The sequence below is a fragment of the Penaeus vannamei genome, chromosome 7, assembly GCF_042767895.1.
Source record: "Penaeus vannamei isolate JL-2024 chromosome 7, ASM4276789v1, whole genome shotgun sequence".
NCBI classification, from domain to species: Eukaryota; Metazoa; Arthropoda; class Malacostraca; order Decapoda; family Penaeidae; genus Penaeus; species Penaeus vannamei.
The window spans coordinates 4,700,771-4,723,270 of record NC_091555.1 but is presented as its reverse complement, the minus strand read 5'-3'; the positions used below and the strand labels follow the sequence as shown (position 1 = coordinate 4,723,270).

At 32.4% G+C, this 22,500-nt stretch overlaps 2 protein-coding genes across 2 annotated transcripts; both read right to left on the bottom strand.

Annotated features, from left to right (window-relative positions):
* Nucleotides 1–1,390: 1,390 nt before the first annotated feature.
* LOC113823439 (uncharacterized) lies at nt 1,391–12,014 on the bottom strand. Its single transcript, XM_027376078.2, has 9 exons — nt 11,831–12,014; nt 7,960–8,159; nt 7,593–7,723; nt 7,010–7,100; nt 6,192–6,345; nt 5,168–5,328; nt 4,848–5,030; nt 4,369–4,453; nt 1,391–4,232 (listed from the first exon to the last, which is right to left on the bottom strand). The coding sequence occupies exons 1-9, from the start codon at nt 12,012–12,014 to the stop codon at nt 2,365–2,367; spliced, it is 3,057 nt and encodes a 1,018-aa protein (XP_027231879.2). The 3' UTR covers nt 1,391–2,364.
* A 28-nt stretch (nt 12,015–12,042) lies between these two features.
* On the bottom strand, nt 12,043–20,205 carry LOC113823445 (mediator of RNA polymerase II transcription subunit 21). The gene is made up of 5 exons (XM_027376125.2): nt 20,142–20,205; nt 18,395–18,500; nt 18,146–18,255; nt 17,742–17,904; nt 12,043–12,181 (listed from the first exon to the last, which is right to left on the bottom strand). The coding sequence occupies exons 1-5, from the start codon at nt 20,181–20,183 to the stop codon at nt 12,087–12,089; spliced, it is 516 nt and encodes a 171-aa protein (XP_027231926.2). The 5' UTR covers nt 20,184–20,205; the 3' UTR covers nt 12,043–12,086.
* Nucleotides 20,206–22,500: the final 2,295 nt, after the last annotated feature.

The window sequence follows — 22,500 nt, the reverse complement described above, 5'->3', positions numbered from 1 at the left end:
GTGTATATTCATTACATCAAAATTGATTCTATTATATTCATTTCTACACTCATACATACATACATACATACATACATACATACATACATACATATGTATATATATGTATGTATGTATATATATATGTATGTATGTATATATATACATATATATATATATATACATATATATATATATATATACACATACATATAAATACACACCCACACGCGCACGCACACGCACACGCACACGCACACGCACACGCACACGCACACGCGCACGCGCGCGCACACGCGCACGCGCGCACACACACACACACACACACACACACACACACACACACACACACACACACACACACACACACACACACACACACACATATATATATATATATATATATATATATATATATATATATATATATATATATATATATTATATATATTATATATATATATATATATATATATATATATATATATATATATATATATATATAAAAATCAGTTCAGTTCTTCCCCTGGGTTCCATGGACTGGTTTCTGAGAGTTCTTAAGGATTAGATAAAGATTAACATTTATTTTCATGCTTGATTGTTTAAAGTTTAACAATACTTTGCATACTTCATATACATGAGACAATCAAATCTCAATAAAGTACATAATATACATTGCATGTAAATTTGTGTTTAAGTGTATATATCTGGAGAAAGGGGTCCACAGCTTTTACGAGATTCTTACGGGTATCGAGCCTCTAAAAAGAATTACTGTTGTAAGTGGTCAGTGATTGCCCTTCACATGACCATATAACTCTTCTACTACTACCCCAGGAATACTTCGGATTTAAAGGAACTGCTTGTATGGGACATGGCAGGATAGCCGCTGTTTTGACATACAGATAGCACTCCATATGAGTTTTCGGCAGAAGCCTGCCCTCTATACTCTAGTCTAGCCTGGACAGTACACAACAAAAGTCTGAGGTGAGAGCAAAGACTAAAAATGACTGAATTATCCATGCAGTTCAATACAGTAGTAAAAATTTTGCTCTTTAACATATAATGATTACCACTAGTGTATCTTATTTTTCAAGGGCCTTCTAGATGATGCTTTGGAATATAGTTAGCAGAAGTGATACAAGTGATAATGATAATAATAATAATGATTGTTGATCAAGCATCATCAGCATAGTTTATAACATACTGAAATACTTGTGTAAGTTATATATATATCATACTGTCTATCCCATTATTTATACTTTGTATCACTATTTTATTTCATATACACTTCAGAAAAAAACACATTCACTTTTAAGCAACTTGAATATTGATTCAAAAATGTATATTCATCTGGTATATATAAATAAACTTTTAGAAGATTGGGCAGTGCGGGTGATAAAAAAATAAGGGAAACGAAAACAAGCTTTTATTTCCAACGCAGCTATAACAGAGCTAATATAAGTTGACATTACAAGTCAAAAATGTCATATTATTTTAATAGACTTCCATGGCTTACAGTGTCAGTTTATACTGGTATCATAAGTTTGAGCTACTTGGCAAATACTGTACATTGCATATTATTGTGCCTCTTTGAAAAAAGTGTGGAAATTCTTTTCCTTGGTCACCATACTGAAAATTGGAAAATAATAGAATATATTTTCCGCAAACACAGTACATCTTATAAATTCAATGATTCACAGCCACCAGGTACTGTCTAACAACTTTGAAGTGACTACATAAAGTTGATACTCATTTTGAAAAAATAGAGAACTTAAAAAGAATGACAGAAATATATACTTTATATGAACTAACATTTATATAGGCACTCACTGGTTATCATACAAAAACTTTGAGACTTTTACTAACTTTTTTTCTGTTAGAATACAGACATAAATACATATTCTGCAAGGATATTTAAATACACAACACTAACCTTGCAGCACTATCTTGCATTCTTTGATAATTTGATTAACTAAATATTAGTCCTATGTATTGCAAATTACAAAAATTCTATTTTTACCTATTTCAATATACATTTGAGCCTCTTACTTTCTATACTAATGGTTCTGAAATTGACTGAACAGTCTTGAAAAATAAATGATTCATAATAATAAATAGGAGGTAAGATAGAAAAAACTGTCTTTCATTTAAGCCTTTCTAGTCACCTTTCATTGTTTACAGAAATAGCACATTTGTGCAGTGTTGCAATAGTTTAAATAAAGATCTGAACATTTTAAAGTATTCCAAAATGAATGAGAAAGCAATTGTCCCCCTTGACAATTCCAGTAATACTAATTCATTTGCCACCAGGTCTAATATCAATGATTTCCCAACAGGAAAATTACATATAAAAAATTAGTCTTCTCTCTGGTCATTCAAACTAACTTAGATATTCTCTTTCTGTGAAGCACTGAACACCCAAGTATACACTCTATACATACCATTCACTGGATACCAATACCAAGATGTGGTTCCCTCTGTTCCCTTATCACATTTAACTTCTACAGCACCACTATCTTCAACCTTTGGCTGGGTCTCACTGGGCTGGGTCTCACAGTCCTCTCTGACTGACTGCGATTCTGTTTGGAAGATCCACCCTAGTCCAACAATATACCAAGCTTGAGCAATTAATGTTGTGGCCTTCGTTCCACTGTGCGTCTCAATGTCCTCCACATGATTTTCTTTAGTGTTATTTCTCCCCCTGTCTGATGCATCGTGTGCTGTATTGACATCCATCCCAGATGCTGAAAATGGGAAATATAACCAAGATGACCACCCACTAGAACTGCTTCTATTTTCTAAATCATTTTTCATATTATTACTATAGGTTTCAATTTCATTCTCTGTGCTTTCTTCTAATACACCTGTGGCTGACGATCCTGTACTAGCAGGCCCAGGTGGATCATCTGGAGGCTTTGATTTGTCAGTTACATCTTTCTTTTGAGAACTGTCACAGCCTGGTGAGGCAGAGACTTCATCAGGTACTGTGTTTTCACTTGACTGTGTCTTGGTCTTTTCTCTCTTCTTGCTTTCTCTTCTTTGGGAATCCTGGGATAATTGCTCCTGCTTTCCAACATCTGCATTAACATGTCTTGATAGATTTTCTTCAGCCTTGGTTTCATCAGTTGCATCTTTCTTTTGTGAACTTTCAAAGCCTGGTGATGCAGACACTTCATTAGGTATACTTTGTTCACTTGGTTGTGCCCCTGTGTCTTCCTTCTCTCTATTTTCTTCTCTTTGGAAACCCCAAAATAATTCATCTCCCTTGCTAGTATCTGAGTCTTGTCCTGTTGAAGTCCTCATGTAACCCTTTCCAGTCCGCATGTCTTTGTCAGCTTGAAGAACTCTGTTCACAGCAAGGAAAAGGTTTTCAAGTTGCTTTAGAGTCTTTTCATCTAGGCTAGAATGGTCATAATGGCCACGATTTTCAAGTTCTTGCATTTTTTCCAAAGAAGTTAGTTTACGATGAAATGCGTTTTCTTGAAATTCTTTCAATTTATTCCTTAATTTGTCAAGTTTTGCAAGCAACACAGACTTGTTTTCAATTTTTTCCAAGGTACTTGTAGCCAACTCTTCCACTTTTTGTGACAATTTTGTTTTTTCATCCATGTCAGGTGCCACAACCTCCATAGCTTCCAATATATCTACCACAACTTTTTTTCTACTCAGCTGCAGAGACAGATCTTGAGACAGAGATGCCTGGTTACTATCTGCATCTATTGTAGAAGGTAAATGGTCGCCCTCTTTGTTAGAGTCAGAGCTCTTAACTTCACCTGCCATTTGCATTTCCATCTCTACATCTATTTCACTACTTTCAAGAAATTCACTGCTAACTTCTCGAGTCTCTTTCTTTGCTGTAGGAGCGTTTTCGTCTATCAATGTATCCTTTACAGTGCCTCTATCTTCACTATTAGTCCTTACCAAAGAACCTGTTCCTGCACATTTTTCTTCTGGTAAATCACCTATTGCACTATGCGTCTCCTCTTCACCGTGGATCTCGTGTATACTGACCCCATGCTCAAGAACTTGACCCATTATGTTGCCCACAGAAACTTGCTCCAACTCCTTTGTGGCAGGAACGGGAACCCCTTCTTCTTCGACGCTTACTGAAATGGTTGGTTTTTCAATTTCTGGCGGTCTCTCTGGATATCGTAGCTGAACAGGGAGACTGATGTAAGCATCTCCTCCATTCTCATGATCTGTCTGAAGGCTTAGGGCTGCTTGGTGTACTTTTCGTAAGAAGTTTGGAAAACCTGCAAGTTTTTGAAGTTACAATAAATCATCATAACCAGACACAGATACCATAAAAAAATGTTCTTATGATTTCATTTGGACTTTGACATTATTCACTAGTCAAGTGAATGACTAAACATCTACTCAAATTTTTACCTGTAGCTGCAATGAAGTTTGTTATACTTTGTGGAAGACTAGTCCCAGGGTTGTCGAAATACGTCAGAGTGTATTCTATACCTGGCTACAAAAACGAAAGGAGGTATGAAATACTTTAGTAAAAATAACAAAGAAATCGTAACTCACATACAAAAAAAAGATATATATATATATATATATATATATATATATATATATATATATATATATATATATATATATATATATCATTCCTTATATTCACAATACACAGCAGAAATCCTATTAAATATCTCACAAAATATAAAATCCATCTCCTGAATATTCACATTTCAATTTCACTGACTCTTAACATTAGCCAAAAACTACTACTGTGAATTTTGTCTAGATTTAGTTGATCCAAGCTATAATTTATTTTCCATTTAAAAAGAAGAATCACCTATCATGGAAATTAACAGATTAGGAGGCCTATATACAGATATAAACCTTTTCCTACTTACCTTATCAATACTCTCACAGGCTCTAATGACCATCGTTGACCAATATTCATTGACACGATAAATTCCTTTCTCTTCTGGGAACACATTAGACTCTATTGCTTGACTCATTATAACAGCTTCTTGTCTTTCTTCATTATATGTGAAGCGCCTTTTAAAGACATAGTCTCTATTTGCAAAGAATTGCTGAAACCAAAGCCAAAGGCATTAGTTATAAAGTGTATGCTAATTCCATTATTTCACAGTTTTACGTAACACAGGTAATCTTTGCACAAGGGATAAATACACATATGCAAACACATAAGAGGTACATAAAAACTCACAGGGAACTTGACAAGCCAGTAAACAAGATCAGAGTTGGATTCTGTGTGGGAATCCAGCACCCGCAACTCAAGCACAGAATCATCCCACTCTTTTCTGAAGCCGCTGTTCAGCTGTGCTTCCATGAATGCACTGAGGCTCACATCATCATAAGTTCCATACACTGAAACGAATATTCAACACATTACATCATTTATATAAACATATATATAATATTTAAAGCAGCTGACTATATACAAGACAAACTTGGGATTACAAATAACCAAGAAAATACAAAATTCCTGATGTTTTAGGCCAATGCTTAATTTACAATTAATGCTCAGTATATACAATGAAAGTTAAATGAAAATTTTCAATTGCACTTGGCTTTTCTACTGGCTTTTCTACTGTGTAGGAAGTGAAAATCAAAATAAACAAGGACAACAATCACATAAATGAAGAGAGAGTGCAGTATACATCATAGTTATCATACTGAAACTGCTGTGATGCATGCATAAAAAAGGGGAAAAACAATAACATTAATAATAACAATAACAATAACAATAATAATAATAACAATAATAATAATAATAATAATATCTATAATCATTACCATTAGCATAATAATAATTATGATAACTATAATAATTACAATAATAATGATAATAATAATAATAATAATAATAATAATAATAATAATAATAATAATAATAATAATAATAATAATAATAATAATAATAATAATAATAATAATAATAATAATAATAACAATAACAATAACAATAACAATAATAATAATAATAATAATAATAATAATAATAATAATAATAATAATAATAATAATAATAATAATAATAATAATAATAATAATAAAAAAAAAATAATAATAATGATAATAATAATAATAATAATAATAATAATAATAATAATAATAAAAATAATAATAATGTCAATCTCATACCCGACTGCCATCAAATGAATGTTCTTTATAAGAGTATTAAATTTTAACACACAAAAGCAAAACTACTGTCAGACAGAATAACACACCTTTATAAGCAAACAAATGCTGATGCACATGGTGTCGCTGGCGCCACACAATATGGTGATCTCTTTCGATGAATGGTTCCCAAGAATCATATTCCCTATTCTTTCCTGCATAGCCTATAGTTCCTCTGCACATACAATAATCCACATTTGACATCTGAAAAAGGGATACATCTTTGATTACTTGCTATATTAAATAACAATCATCTTTCAAGAAAACTTATGAGTAGTTGGTTGTTTATGTTTGTGTATGGCCATGAATATATGTAAGTGCTAGTCCATTTGTTTGTGTTTTTTATATGTACACGTGTACTCCCCAAAGTATCGTCAAAATAATGTGCTTTCCAATATGAAAGTGTGCAAAGCACTATTTGACCATCTGCCTGCTATTGGCTGCCATAACTGGTGTCAAGTTTGTATCATCACATCACTTAAAAACAGACATAGAGTAGAGCTTCATCATATCATGATGGCTAGGATGAGATCTCACAATTGCCAATTGCAAGGCAGAGTGCACTAATGTATGCTTGTCCCCACTCAACTTTACTAAATATTTCATATGCCATTACTGTGTTAAGCAATCATCATCAACCATTTCACACTGTACAGCTCATTATTTCAAAAGCTTTTTTTCTTCTGAGAAAATCAAATGTGCTGTGATAGGTAAAGTGTGTACCCAAGTTCATGAGTCTATTCATGAGCTAGGTCTATGAATGTGTGTATTAATACAACTATTTACCATTAGTTTCCCTATATCCAATGATATATAAAGAATTAATTATCACTGGTATTACAAAAGAAATATCAACCTGTTAATATACCTGCTGATCAATAACTTGTCGTTTTCCACAATTCTCACACTGAACTGTTGCTTTGCAGAGTTCCCCTACAGAATCTAAGTCATCCGTCGCTCTGTTGAAAAAAAAATCATTGTTATATACATAATCAACATACCAGTTTATCACCTAAATGCTTGAAGATGCACCATATTTTGCCAAGAAATATTTACTTTGTGTCATCACTATCTCCACATGTATTTTTTTTTATAGAAACAACTATTTACAAACTTATAATCAAATGTTAACCAACAGTCAAAGGTACACACTATTCACTTTTAGCACATATTATATAGAAGGCTTAAGTACTGGATTATTTTAATTAAATAATAACCCAATTATGGCAAAAGCATGCACTGTGGCTGTTTTATTTACTTTATTTTGTTTAGCCACCATGGAGTCAATTACCAGTCAATATCTACATCACACATTTGCACATTTTCTAACATTCCAAAGAGTTTAAGATTGTAATCCTGTCATATGTTCATGATTAAGTACAGGCAAATTCTTTTACTTAATATAGTGAACTTCGTGTTACTTCAATGACTTCTGGAACTTCAGCACCCACCTTTCTAAGCTCTCATCTGATATCTTCTCTTTATCCCAGTCATATTGTGTAATGCAAACTGCTGACAAAAGTAGATGTCGTCCTCTCATTAAAAACATCCTCCTGAGGTTCGACAGCATTCTCCTTGCAGCCTATTTTGAGAGCAAATAAACAGATTACAAATACACTACTTGGCTAAAACATGTTAAAAATGTTTATACCAAATAGTACATCTTTTTAGTATAGGAGCTTTATTTTCATACTTAATATTCATTCCTAGTTAGGTAAAAGAAAAAAAAATGAAGTCGAAATAACATATAATGTCAAAAAATAAATATATAATAATAATGAAAAAACTTGTATAATACACAATATAAAAATAGCGTACCTCTTCTCCCCACATGCGGGAGTAAACAGTGTACAACTGCATGGAACGGCGTATCCTCTCTGAAGTGTGCACCTCACACTGGCGAACAATTATCCTCACTAGGTAGCGTGTAACATCCTTCAGTTTCTCTACTGTTTGTAGCTGAACATTCTGACCCATCAGCAGGACGAGAAAATGCCAGCTGAGGTTGTTCTTGTTGACTGGTAATGAGAAGAAATATAACATACAGAATTCTGAAGATCCATTTACAACCACTAATAAATAAATCAGTAAAGCCATTGGCACAAAAAATAAATGGAAATCCACTCAATTGTCTCAACATTGGTCATGATTTCATGTTACAATATTCTGATTAATCTATTCTGGAAGCCTAATCCAAAGGTAAACAGGAGCCGAAATCAACAGGAAATTATTATATAGATGGCGGCTACCAGTAGGGATGAGTGGAAAGAGTTTGGGTTAAGAGTTAGCAGACTTATTGCTTAAATTTGATGGTTTATATTCCACTAATATTCTGAATACAAAATCTTATTAACAATCTCATCATTTTGGAAGACTGTTGAAAAAAAACATTACTATAACCTATTCTTTCAGATGTAAAGAAGTTCTCTTCAGACCTAAAGAAATGCCAATATGAAAATCTCAATGTTTAATCAAACTGGTAGTATCATTTACAAAATTATTATAGTAATCTAACTAGAAAAAATAACTACACAAATTAGTAATTCCCTAAAAGCAAATATCAAGATACTTTTAAATATTAATCACTTTTGGGCATTAATATTTATTTACATTATCCTTGTAAATTAACTTCTATATACAGCAACATACAAGCAGCAGTATCACCTAGCAACTGCTCCCACTGCAGCAAATATATGTAGCTAAGTATTTTATCTTTATTATTTGGCACTCTACCTTGCCAGTGTTCAAGCCTGCCAAGAATGACAAGAGTATGGGGTTGGTGACTTTTCCCGACTATTCAAACAAATATACAATGTAAACAGTAGAATATATCCTAGGAATGTCAATTATAAAAGGTAAATATGAAATTCTTATATTTCAAATTTTAATAATCACAGTGTGAAAAGGGTGAAGTTCAGAAACTGCCAAATTTTCTTCAGAACAAGTTATAAAAAAATAAAAAATAAATAAAATAATTAAACTAGTGTCTTACCCACACCTTCACTCCCACCCTAACATTAACACAAATTGGGAAAACCAGTTGACTGATAGATCATCAAGATCTTCCTTAACTATTAAAGCTCTCATTTATTTGATTGATAAAAGTTACTAAATTGACTTAACATTTCACTGATACTGCTATAAATAACCAAAAGTATGGCTGAATTTTAATGAATATCTTTATATTCTAATATTCACATCTCACAAAGAAAGCTTTAAAAATCGGGAGAAAGAAATATTGAGTATTCAATGTACTATAACAAAAGAAACTGAACATTAATTTAAATACCTGGAAACCTTAATAACATTCAGACTCACATAAAACAATTCAACATTCCTGTTACATAATCCTGTCTCTTATATAAGGCCAATGAAACTATATCACTTTTCTCATTAGTATTCACTTATATCTATGGCATATTTTTTTTTAGAGGTGTGGGGCATCCATACATATCTAACAATTACAAGCATAGTTATCCTCCAAATGGTTGTTTACATTTTTTCTAAGGGAAAAGTGATTGATGCTTAAGTAAACATTATGTTGGAGGCCTACTATATGAAACAAAATGGTAGATATAGTCACATTGCATTCCTCTCATCCTCACATCCCTAGAGAAACAATAAGCAACATTGGGCTTAGTCCTATAAGACAGCTAATAACCAGCCTCCCCACTTATCTTAATAACATTAATAACAATAATGCTGATAATAACATTAATCACAAAGATCTCTCTTACGGGTATCGCAAGGTATGCCATCCTTCAGGGTATAAAAATTAAGTGAAATTTATTTAAAAGGGTGAATCTCTAAAGGGTTACACTTTAGAAAGACCTTGATTACTGAATGGACAAAAATGGAATCCAAATAAGAACAAATAGTATAATTAATATCTGTAATTTTTGAGAACCAGTCCACTTCTAAAACTCATCAATTTTGGTTTTGTCAAGAGTTCATTTGTAGTGGCTTTATTAAGCTCTAAGCATAAATAGTTTTCATACATTACCCCATAGGTGGGAAGGGCATGAAATAAAATTGGGAAATAACAGGGTTAAATCATGCAGCATTTATGCATCTTTGTCTCCGATTTGGAGCTGTGACAGCCCCATAAATCCCCTTTGTACGAAGGAGGCCCTCCCCAACCCATTGCCTGGACTGCAAGACCTCCACATCTGACCAGTACGGATGGGACCACAAGATGTACCTCGTGAGTGACATCAGGACCCAGCTGTGATGGACGTAAACATCCTTCACCATGTGTTCAGACCCGAGTTCTGTGCCAGATTTGGGAGTTTTTGGACTTTCATATTGTGCTTATATATTTATTTTGGTAACTTTTTGTGCTATTTTTGGTTTGCAGGCCTCACTGCAAGTCAACTGATACCAAATCTAATAGATTCTAAGATACATACTGATTCTAGAAAAATACCCTAATTTCATCAGTCTTGTGGGCACTTACAGAAAGGCTTCTTTTTGTAACATAATTTACTTTCTTCCACGAGCCTTGTTTATCATGCATGATACTGAAGCACTATAGATACTGGTTTCATCTGTTGTTTTTACTGCATCAAAATGCATTCATGGCTGGTTGTCTTTATTAAGTAGTTTTGACAAACATATATACCAAAATTATATACTTTATGAGATTCATTGCTTTTTGTCATATATGGTATTTTTCTAGACCTAAATCCACAAGTTTTATTTCATGTTATATTTCTATTATGTATGATAGAAAGGTGTGTTACTTTCACTTGGTGTACAACGAAATTAAGTCTTTCTTTTTCCTTAACTATTTTACATAACTTTCCAGAGAGGTTCTGGCATTTTTCCAAGACTCTTTTCACAGTTTTCCCTGAACATTTGATGCATATTAATGATACACGTGTCCCATTACATCACATACACATGTAATTCAAAACTGATGTTGCCACATACAAGTTTTGAGTAATGAATTGTGAGTGTGCTTTATTGACTAGTTGCTTATAATGGATCAGCATGTATCCATTTAGGCTATGAACTATGTCAAATTTTATTTCAATTATCTCAATCTTCCAAAGTTTATTAGGAGTTCTTTCTGTGGACATTCTCAGAATATAAAATGAAAAATAAAAAATATATAAATAACTTAGACTTCTGATTTGATTAAAGACAAAAATACCAAATTTCTATGATTTTCCAGACTTAAAAACAAAATCCCATGATATTCCAGGTCTGGAAATTTTACTTTCCAATTCCATGATTTTCCATGATTCTCCAGGACCCGTACAAACACTGTTTACAGCTGATTCTGTGCGATGTAGAGCCAGTCACATACAAAAAATACCTTGGTTGCTGGAGAAATTTTATGCAATAATTCTAGAAATAATAATGCACTACAAATGTTTAGGTGTGGGTTAGTGCCCTTACTCATAAAAGTGTTCCATAATAATTTTTTACTACCTTTAAAAAAAAATGCTAGAAAAACAACATCTTTCTGACTCTGAAACCTTCATCTGCTTCCCATAAAGATCCTAAATCCTCTATAAATCTCAGAAAAAAACTAAAGAAAAATAAACAAAAGTGCTGTTATGTAAGTGCTGGCAGATACACAAAAAATTGCTTCTCCTGTTTCCAACCGAATCTCACAGCAAAAAACAAAAAATACCTTTCACATTCACAAAACCAGCCGTATCATACCAGAGGACAATATTACCTTTGGAACAGGAAGACTTAGTTGCGTGTGGGCGTGCTTGGATGGCCGTCCTGAAGCCACCCGGAGGACGCCAGTGGGGAGTGAAGCCTCTCGACCTCATTATCACGTGAAGCCTCCTGCGAAACATCACCCCCAGCCCGTACTGCGAGGCGTAGAGGCTCCCGATCTGCCCCCGCCCGCCCATGACGCCTTGGCAAGCACTGAGCCTCAGAGTGCCGGCTCCTCCTGCTTGCGGCCTCCCTTTGGCACTGCCGATTTAATTCCTCCTCTGACAGTCGGCGCGTGTGATCATGTCGGTCGTCTTGGAGCAAATCCTCTTCAAAGGCTCTTGCGGGTGTGTGTGTCCATGCTCTGTCAGCGACATAGAAGAGAATAAAGTGAAGGGGAACGGGACGACCCAAGACTCTCGGGAAACAACAAAACAGACAGACGACGAGTTCCCGTGTGCGATTCCCTTCCCGCGACTTCGAAATTGCTCTTATTATTTTACTCTTATTTTTAAGAAAATAACATCCTCACTAATCACATCACTACAAGTTCCATACTATAAATTTATCCAAAGTTTTCGTATATCTATCGTAGTGATGAGGTGTTTACCAAAAACTCATATCGATAGCAATTCTTAAGAATCGGACGCTGTAAACAATAAAATGAAGAACGGGAAGCGCGAACACGTGTTCTGTAACATCTAATTATGATAATTCCATTCCATTCATTACACTCAAACTTAATGCCACAAGGATGAATATTTGACAATTGATATAAATAAATAAATAAATAAATAAATATATATATATATATATATATATATATATATATATATATATATATATATATATATTATATATATATATATATATATATATAATATATATATATATATATATATATATATATATATATATATATATATATATATATATATATATATATATATATATATACATGTTGTTTGTTTTACAGGGTAACTAAGATGCTGAGATTAAAGAATCACATTACGGCCATCTTTTTGTAAATATGTAAATAAATAGTTTATTGTTACAGCCCTTATTTCCTCTTGACTACTAAGGAAAACACAAAAGACTAATTGTAACAAGGTTAAATGACCTGAAAATGTTAATCCTTAACAATGACTTTTCAAATAGACCAGTAGCTATTTTTGTTCTCAAATCCATATAGCTCTTCTTACACTCACCCACTATCTTGACTATTTTCAAATATCTTTAACAGTTCAATAAATTTCATAATAAGACAAATTTTTGTCTCTTTTCAACTTCACTGGTTTTATTACATTACTTTAAAATGACTAATATATTTAGAGACAATTGTATATTTCTATTTTCATATAAGTCTTCACATCTTACCAATATATAGCAAGAGTAATTAACAAGTGACAACACTATGGTACCCTACTGCACACTCATCACTAACAAAGAACAAGTCACTGTCTTACTCGCTAGCCAAAGATAAGGTACCTCGAGGCAAATCAACAGCTGTACTTTACATACCCATACAGTATGGGGTTGCATTACAGATTATATATATTGTATCTAGGTACAGATCTCTTATTTCTTGCTCTATTTTGTCAGAAAATATTGAAAGGGAAGTCTCTTGAACTACACAGAATGTTCAATAAATTTTTGATATTACTGTTATATCAGTTTTATTTTTTATTAACATTTTGTATGTCATGCACTCATGATAAAATATAGCTGCATCGAATTTACATTTTACAAGTGCATTACAGTAATAAGTTTTCTATTTTGGACATACAGAACCATATTTGTAAAATCAACCTTAAATATAAACTTGAAGAAGGATCATAAGATTTCAGATTTCCAAACCATTTTTGTTGAATCATATAGTTTGTGGTAAAAGAAAGTTATCACATTGTGTACTTGACAACTCAAAAGCATTGATTAAGAGTAGGATCCTAAAATCTAATTACCATTTTTTATTATTTGACAAATTTACTATAATTTCTAAAAATGTTTAGCAAAATGAGGAGCAGTTTTAAATAATTTTCCAATACTTATTCACTGTAATATCTCTATTATGGTTTCCATCATTAAGGGCAGATGGATAGGTGACCATATCTCTGCATCATCTTCCATATCAACAGTTATCTTTTTTTATCAGTTATCTTTTTTATCAACATTAGTTTAGGACTTTTCATATTTGAGATTCATTTAATCTATAATGTGGCACTACATTATTACAATTTTACCAAATAATCCTAAGATTGGAAACCAGAATTAAGTGGTTTAGGAGTAAGAAAATATTCTAATACAAAATAAAGTTATGATATAAACAGTCAAGTATACAGACTAACAGATTAATATGATACTGTGCACTGTCATGTTCCTTATTTTTATCTGCATCCCTGAATATTTATGTTCACCAATATCTGTTTTCATTAACTTTCTATTCTTCTGATTTCAAGTTACAGTACCTTCATATACTGATGCTGATAACAACTGGCAAAAATATTTTAATTTCAGCTACAAGGTCTTAATTTAAAAATAATGGATTACTTTACTGTTCCACTGAAAATTAAGAAAGTCTGCAAGCACATCTCCAATCATTCTTTCGCTTCAAGTTTACATAATGCTTGAAATCAAATGATTACTTGTAGAAAGTTTGTGAAAGTTTGCATCAGTGACAATAGAAATCATATGCCACTTATCATTGTGAATGATTTTTAATAGAATCATGAACAAAATCAAATTTGAGAAAACATATTCACTGGTTTTGTTAAACAAAATTTGTGAGCATGGCACTGATACCTTTATTAATTCATAATTTATACAAAACTTTCAATTCAGTGTCTTAAGACTGTATACAAGACAGTAATAAAGTAATAAAGATAGATATTTACACTAGAAATGCTGAACATGTTTTCAAAGACATCATGGACCTGAGTATGGTAATTAATTCATAACACAATAAAATGTGAATATAAAAATAATCATCAACAATGGACAGCTTGCTTGCATATTTTCTCTTGAAACCTTTACTTGCAAACCTTCTGCAAATGCTTGTGAATCTTAGATCTTAAAACCTGTGATTCTTAAGTATCATTTAGCTTCTTGATAATGTAACCAACTCTTAAATCTAATAATTCTTTGGCACACAAATTATCTTGAAATATCAATATAATGTATACTTGAATTACATTGGAATATCAATTGCACAATATAAATGCTCAATGAATCTGTATCATTCCTTTATGACAAAGATACCTCTGCATTATAGCATATATATTTTTTCCCAATAGGCGTAATGATAAAAACCCACAATTAAAATACATAAAAAACATATTATCATAAAAATTAACATGAAAACAGTAATTTACATATATGTATTGAATCTCAAAATAACACTGAAACTTATCCCTTTCAGCTGTCAATAAAATTTACACTAGATGAAGGTCCAACAACACAAATGGTTACAGCCTTGGTTTGCAAACTCTTAAACCATTTTATATTTGTTCACCATTCCTATATGCATACTTTCACTCAGCATTTCAACCAGATTACAAAATGACAAAAAACAATATCCTAACTCTACAGCACGGATGATCACCTCGACCAACACTGACTCCATATAGAGCAGGCTCCTAAACTGCAAATGAGTTAGAAAAGTAACCACAATTCTACAGGATATAAAGCAAATGTAGTAAACAAGAGTTTTGACGATATAGACACTCCTGTTGCTTTTGACTTTAATTCAGTAAATATCCAGATAGATATATATGTAAAGGTATCAATAATATCATAGGTAAAGATATTGAGAGTACATGTAACTGAAACTGCAAAAAAAGGAGAAAAGAGGTTGAGAAACTAGCTGTCTCATTTAACTACCAAATTATGTAATACTAAATTCATTTATTTGTTATCATAGTAATATGACTTCATGCTATCTCCTTAGTTTTGTTTTATGCTTAGGCTTATATCCAACTAAGAACTAGTTTGATGATCCTAATCATAGAGCTGAGGAGTGTCTATACTATGCCATCCATTTAAATACTACTGTAATTTCATCAAAATACCGGAATAAATATGTTAGAAAATTTGCCTAACAAAACTGTAATATTTGTTGATTCTTATAATTTGCTCACCAGTTTTTAAAAAATCCACATGTAATTTTCCTCTTCACAAACTTAAAAACTAAGTAGGTCTTAATTCTCTCCACTTTACATAAAACGGATTAAATTTGCCAGTCTTTTAGCGAGGCCACGCAACAAACAGAATCTAAGTCAACTAAGTGATATAATACTTCACACTACTGCCCTGCCTGATACCAATACTACCAGTTGGTTTTCTAACCCAAACTGTGACTTGATTCTATTCTCACTACATGTATCATTAGAAATAATCATCACCATTACACTGTAAATAATAGGACATAAAAATATATTAATAAAACTGTAACAGTATATATATATCTCTTTGTGATAAAAAAGAAAATGTGATTGTAAAAATATAAACAATCCTGCTTCAGGGTTACTGCCACTGGTAATTCTACATATATTCAATACTCCAATAAATCCATAAAACATTTTTACAAAATGATGACAGATACCAGAATATTCCACAATATAACCTCTAGTGTATATTTACACACACACACATATTCTGTATGTATGTATGTATGTATGTATGTATTAAAAAATTGGTTATCTTTCCTAAATCTAATATCAAAAGATTCGTATTTACCAAGCATCCACTGTTGGGAGTGATGCCTAACAAGGTACTACCATCTTCACTGGGACCTCTGTTGATCTTCTGAAGCCAGTGCTCTGGTAGTGTTCAATACAGTGTAATGTCTCTACATATAGACGGTTCCAAGTGCTCAGCCACCAAGGCTCAATTAGTAGGCCTTGTTACATCACCTGATTTCACCTTTCCTTAAGTTTTCAGGAAAAATGTTTTATTTTTTTTTTTACAAATGCCATCACTATTGATGCTGTTATCAATATCATAAACATTCTGATGATTATAATGTTATCAACATTACTAATAGGAATATTAGGTAAAAGAAAATATTTCCAGAAATCAAGGGAAAGGGTAAACAGGAGAGATAAGTAGTACTAGTAATTGATTCATTGGTGATTAAATACTTGTGGAGCTATTTATGTGTAAAGACAATTACTGGACTCAGAAAGGGCATGGCATATTTGTACATACCATCCCCGGCATCAAGTTAAGGAATTTAATAATCCATTTTTGTGACAAACCTTAATGACAAAGTTGTATGTCACAAAGGTCTTTCTCACTCTTAATTAGAAATTCTCTAAATAGAAAGTTGTTCCTGTTAATACTGGACAGTTTTTTTTAGTTGTAAAAAAGGGTATCTTTTCAAATTCTAATACCAAAAGATGCATACTTTAACTACATCACTCTATGATATGTCTGTGATGTAATGCATGAGTGACTATTAGTGCTTTTACAAAGAGTTTTGTTGAGCCTACCAATACCATTCTATATTTTGGTACACTTTATTTTCAACCCAATGTAAAAGCAATAACGATCACATAAGTTGTACCTGTCAATTCTGAAATGCTCCTTTGTATTTATAAATTATATATACTCAAAATCTAACATCAAAAGACTCATATATTCATATCAGCCATGAAGCATATATGAAGCAACTGATGACTAAGTGGGTTTTAGGAATTTACTGAGAGCTTTATTAAACTCCTCAAATAACTTGTCTCCTTTACTAATGCTGACCTGTTTTTGTTCTAAACTTTAAAAAACTTATAACAAAAAAGCTCATTTTCATTCTGAAGTAGAAACAGTGCCTTCCAAGAAAGGCTGTAAATGTATACTTTGGAAAGCTTTTTTACTTATAAAAATGGTTATCTATTCAAAATCAAATACCAACATTCATATCTTAATTGCATCACCCTGTGAAGCATCAGTGATGCGATTGATGGCCAACTGTGTGTTGGCAATTTCACTGAGAGCTCTGTTGATCTCCTCAAGTAACTTGTCTCCTCGATCAATTCCTCTTTGGAGCTTCAGAGCAGCTTCTTCACCTTCCTGCTCAAGCACCCTCATGCTGGCCGTCTGTGAATTGAACAACACTGTGTGACTCAACTATATAAATTTGCTCAAACTATCCTATAATCATCATGGACACTCTGCAGTTATAAAATATCTTAACAAATGAAAGTTTTCATGCACATCCTAGCTCAACCTTTGAAAGGAAAAATAAATTCTGAATACCTCAACCCAATACTTCAGGTCTACATTACTAATTTACAAACTTGCCATATATCAAAAGCAGTCTTTACATATCCTTTTTTACCTGAAGTTCAGCCGAAGAGTCTTCAGATGGAAGACTTTCAATCAATACATCTATATCCTTAGCATTACGAGCGATGAGAGTGGCAAAGACTCTCTTGTGTTCAGTCATATCTGCAAAGTTAAATATTTTGAAATGAAATAGGTCTTCAACATCATGGTAAGATGTTTGAATAATAACATTACTAAAACTCAGGAGTATATTGTACAACATATCTACATAAAAAAGAGAAACCTGAATACTCATTCTTACCATCAGGATTTTCATTTTGTGAAGGGGTCTTGCCACTTTTATCAAAGCTACATGGTGGTGCTGAATTAAACAAACAGCCTATGCTATTATAAAGGTTCTCTGCTTGCTGTAATGATAAGAAGTAATCATTTTGTGTTAGGTCTAGTCTTCTGATGAGAAAAGGTACATATATCAATATAATTACAGATAACTATGATAATCTATTCAGATCTCTCAATGAATCTAACCTTTTTGTACAAGTAAATCACAATACCTTGACTAACTCACTTTTTTTGCAGGATTTCCATCTCTGTATCTTGTTATGGGAATCCATATCAGAATTAGATTATGAGATCTACATTCAAGACCATGCTGATGTTATAATTCTGATCTAGTATATCTAAAAGTCACATTCCTCTAACTATTCCTCTTCGCTATACTAAAGATCTGAAACTGGTTTTAATTGTTTAACATATCTCAAAACTAATGATGGCACTTTTGTCAAAAAATATGTCACAGATAAGTAACAACTGTAATTTCATTATCACCAAAGATATAACTACCATATTTTCAACCTAATTTCTTTTTCAATAATGCAAGAAGATACTAAACCACTGCTGCTACTGGTCAGTAACTGTTGAGAAAAAAGATAAGCAAGTTGAAGTAATCCTGATTTGTAATCATTTGAAAAAAGAGAAAAACAACTCTTACTTCCATAATTAAGCAGCAGATTGGAATAAGAATAGCCCTTGTACTGATATCATATTGTATAATGATGAAATTGGGTACAAAGTTTCATGAGTTTGAGGTCTTTTAGGAGGGTGTTATAAATATATCAAAAGTGGTTGAAGTCAAGGACACAATTTCAAAATTAATCTTATTCATTACTTCCATGTAGTAACACAAATCATATAAAATACATGATATATAGCACATCAGATACCAAGCTATGGTGCATATAGTACATGCCATGTCATTACATAACTGTATCATATAATCAGGTGATAATAAACGAGTGATCTTTAGGAATCTCACATACCTCATATCTTCGTTATGAGGTTGTGGAGGTAATACCAGAGAAGAAAAGTTTCTTATTTTCATTCATTCTGTCCATTATATGTAAAACTTTCAATCTAATACAAGGCTGTGTGGAACTAAAACAATTTCGATCCTTCTTCCAGCATTATACTGAACTATCATTATTAGAAAATGACACTGTAAACATAGCTTTCCTACTTTTTTCCCTTCAAAAGGATACTCATTGCTATATAAGTAGGTCTACTGAAGTGAAGACTAACAGTATAATCACATATCGAATAGGCATAGATTTACAAACATAACTGTCCCAAATTTTCATCTGTTTTCAAACAATATGAAACTTAGAAATATCCATAGAGATTTATAGTTATCAAAGCAAGAAGGAGTCCAAAATACATCTTGCCACAATCCATATAGTAAAGTTGTGTTAGGTTTCACTAGAGTGCAAAGGCCGTAGCTTGAAGCGATGCTATTCTGAACAAATACGAAGTGCACTTGGTAATGAACATCAGCTATATCAGATGAATCAATAACGCAATAACCATTATATCGAATGAATTAGCGACACACTGTCCAGGTTAATGTTCAACAAAAACACTGAAATCTTACTGACAAAACTAATGATTGAGAGAAAATCCGGTCTTCGGCTCACCTGTCTATATATCTACACAAAAAATAAAAAGGAGATGACATAAATATGATAAAGAAGTGGACATAAGAATGATAATACCATGTTAACTGCATCTTGAAGTTGCGACAGGCGGTCTGCCATGATTGTTGTTGTCAAGTCGCTCTTCCAGAGATCAAGAATATAAATGTTTACTAAACCAAATTCTTATATATACAGAGGTTGTTGCTGGAATTAAACACAATAAATGCGTGATAAGATTTATGAATTAAAGATGACAGTCTAGAACGCTTTGGCCATATAGTTCTGCTGCTGCTTCCAAAGGAAACAATTCTGGTGCCGCCCCTCTGGTGCTCATCCTCATATGTGTATGCATATGTATATGTATATATATATATATATATATATATATATATATATATATATATATATATATATATATATATACATATATATACATACATACATACATATATATATATATATATATATATATATATATATGTATGTATGTATATATATATATATATATATATATATATATATATATATAGAGAGAGAGAGAGAGAGAGAGAGAGAGAGAGAGAGAGAGAGATACACACCCATACATGCATAGCGAGGCTGTGTAAGGGACCCCATAGAGAACTAAGAGAAAGGTGAGAACATCCATACATGCATATACATATATACATATGTACATACATACACGCACACGCACACATATGTGTGTGTTTGTGTGTATGCATGTATATATATATATATATATATATATATATATATATATATATACATATATATACATACATATATATATATATGTATGTATGTATGTAAATGTATACGTATATATGCAAATGTGTATATGTGTGTGTGTAGGTGTTTTATACATACAAACATATATGTGTGTGTATGTGTGTGGATATATATGTTTGTTTATTGTATATATATATATATATATATATATATATATATATATATATATGCATCCGCACACACACATATATAGACGTGAGTGTATATATGTATATATATATACATATATACATATATATATACATACATACATATATATACATATGTGTGTGTGTGTGTGTGTGTGTGTGTGTGTGTGTGTGTGTGTGTGTGTGTGTGTGTGTGTGTGTGTGTGTATGTATGTATAAATGTACATAAATATACACATATACATAAATACACATGAAAATGAAAATAACCACAAAGAGAATTGAAAATAAACGTAACGTTTCGAACTCTTCACGAGTTCCTCTTCGGACAAAAACCGGTTTTTGCCTGAAGAGGAACTCGTGAAGAGTTCGAAACGTTACGTTTATTTTCAATTCTCTTTGTGGCTATTTTCATTTTCATTTTTGTGTACACATTATTGTGTTTGTGCTTGTGTTCACACACACACACACATATATATATGTGTTTATATATATATATATATATATATATATATATATATATATACTTGTGAGTTTTAAAAAAAAACAATAACAAATTTATTATATATTCTTCATAACTATTTTTGCTGTAATTTCAACACTCCTTCCTAAATCTGGTCTGTTACCACTGAACAGCATAAATAGCAATTCGACAATGTGCCATCCCACCGACATTATATCCACTTAAATGAATGCCGTGTCACTGAGAGGCTCGGCAACATTCTTTCCTCCACAAAATGCCTCTGTGCCTTATCCTAGAACCGGCGTGAGACGGAAGGTTGGTGAGGTGAGAAGTGATTGCGGACTCTGCAAAGCATACAAACAACTGGGGTGCATACTGCTCTGTTTTTGTGTTTGTTTTATGGGCAACAGTTTAGTTCAGATCAGGAAATGAAGCTAGCAGAAGCAACAGTTTGAAATGAGGCTTTGAAGGTAAGGTAGACATTCTGGTGTAGAATGTATGAAAATACGTGAAGAAAACGCATATTTAAAGAAGATTGTCTATAATTGTTGCAGGAACACAACCATTCAAAGAGAGAATACTGAAAACTCCAATAAAAAAAAAACATTAAAGAACTCAAGGAAAAGGCAGAAGTCCTGGCCAGCCACGAAGAATATAAGAAAATCTGGATGAGAGAAAATATAACCAAAAATCATAGAAAAGCACTCCAGAAAAACGGAAAAAGTTAATGAACAAATATGGACAAAGGACTGAGGAAGAAAAAACTTGCTCATTTGGAGGATGAGAGGTCTCCAAGCTAAAATGTTGGGACAGACCAAACATTAGCCTTGCAGCCAAAAGGAATACATACAGATTATATAGAAATAGTTCATATAAATATAATGGTTTATGCTCTATAATAATTTCGCTAGAACTAGATACAACTGAAGTTATTAATAATTCAGATGCAACGTGCATTACTGAATCAAAACTGGACCCCTTCATAGACAATATAACATCAAACCCAAGAGACTATAATATTTGGAGAAAAAATAGGGTAAATGGAAACGGAGGGACG

Excerpts from the sequence above, each read along its gene's own strand:
- LOC113823439 (XM_027376078.2), bottom strand. The coding sequence starts at position 12,014 with ATGGGCGGGCGGGGGCAGATCGGGAGCCTCTACGCCTCGCAGTACGGG. Across the intron at positions 8,160-11,830 it reads TAAGTCTTCCTGTTCCAAAG|TCAACAAGAACAACCTCAGC; the intron begins GTAATATTGTCC and ends TCTCATTACCAG. Across the intron at positions 5,031-5,167 it reads ACTGGCTTGTCAAGTTCCCT|CAATTCTTTGCAAATAGAGA; the intron begins GTGAGTTTTTAT and ends CTTTGGTTTCAG.
- LOC113823445 (XM_027376125.2), bottom strand. The coding sequence starts at position 20,183 with ATGGCAGACCGCCTGTCGCAACTTCAAGATGCAGTTAACATG. Across the intron at positions 18,256-18,394 it reads ACAAAATGAAAATCCTGATG|ATATGACTGAACACAAGAGA; the intron begins GTAAGAATGAGT and ends TTAACTTTGCAG. Across the intron at positions 17,905-18,145 it reads ACTCTTCGGCTGAACTTCAG|ACGGCCAGCATGAGGGTGCT; the intron begins GTAAAAAAGGAT and ends TTCAATTCACAG.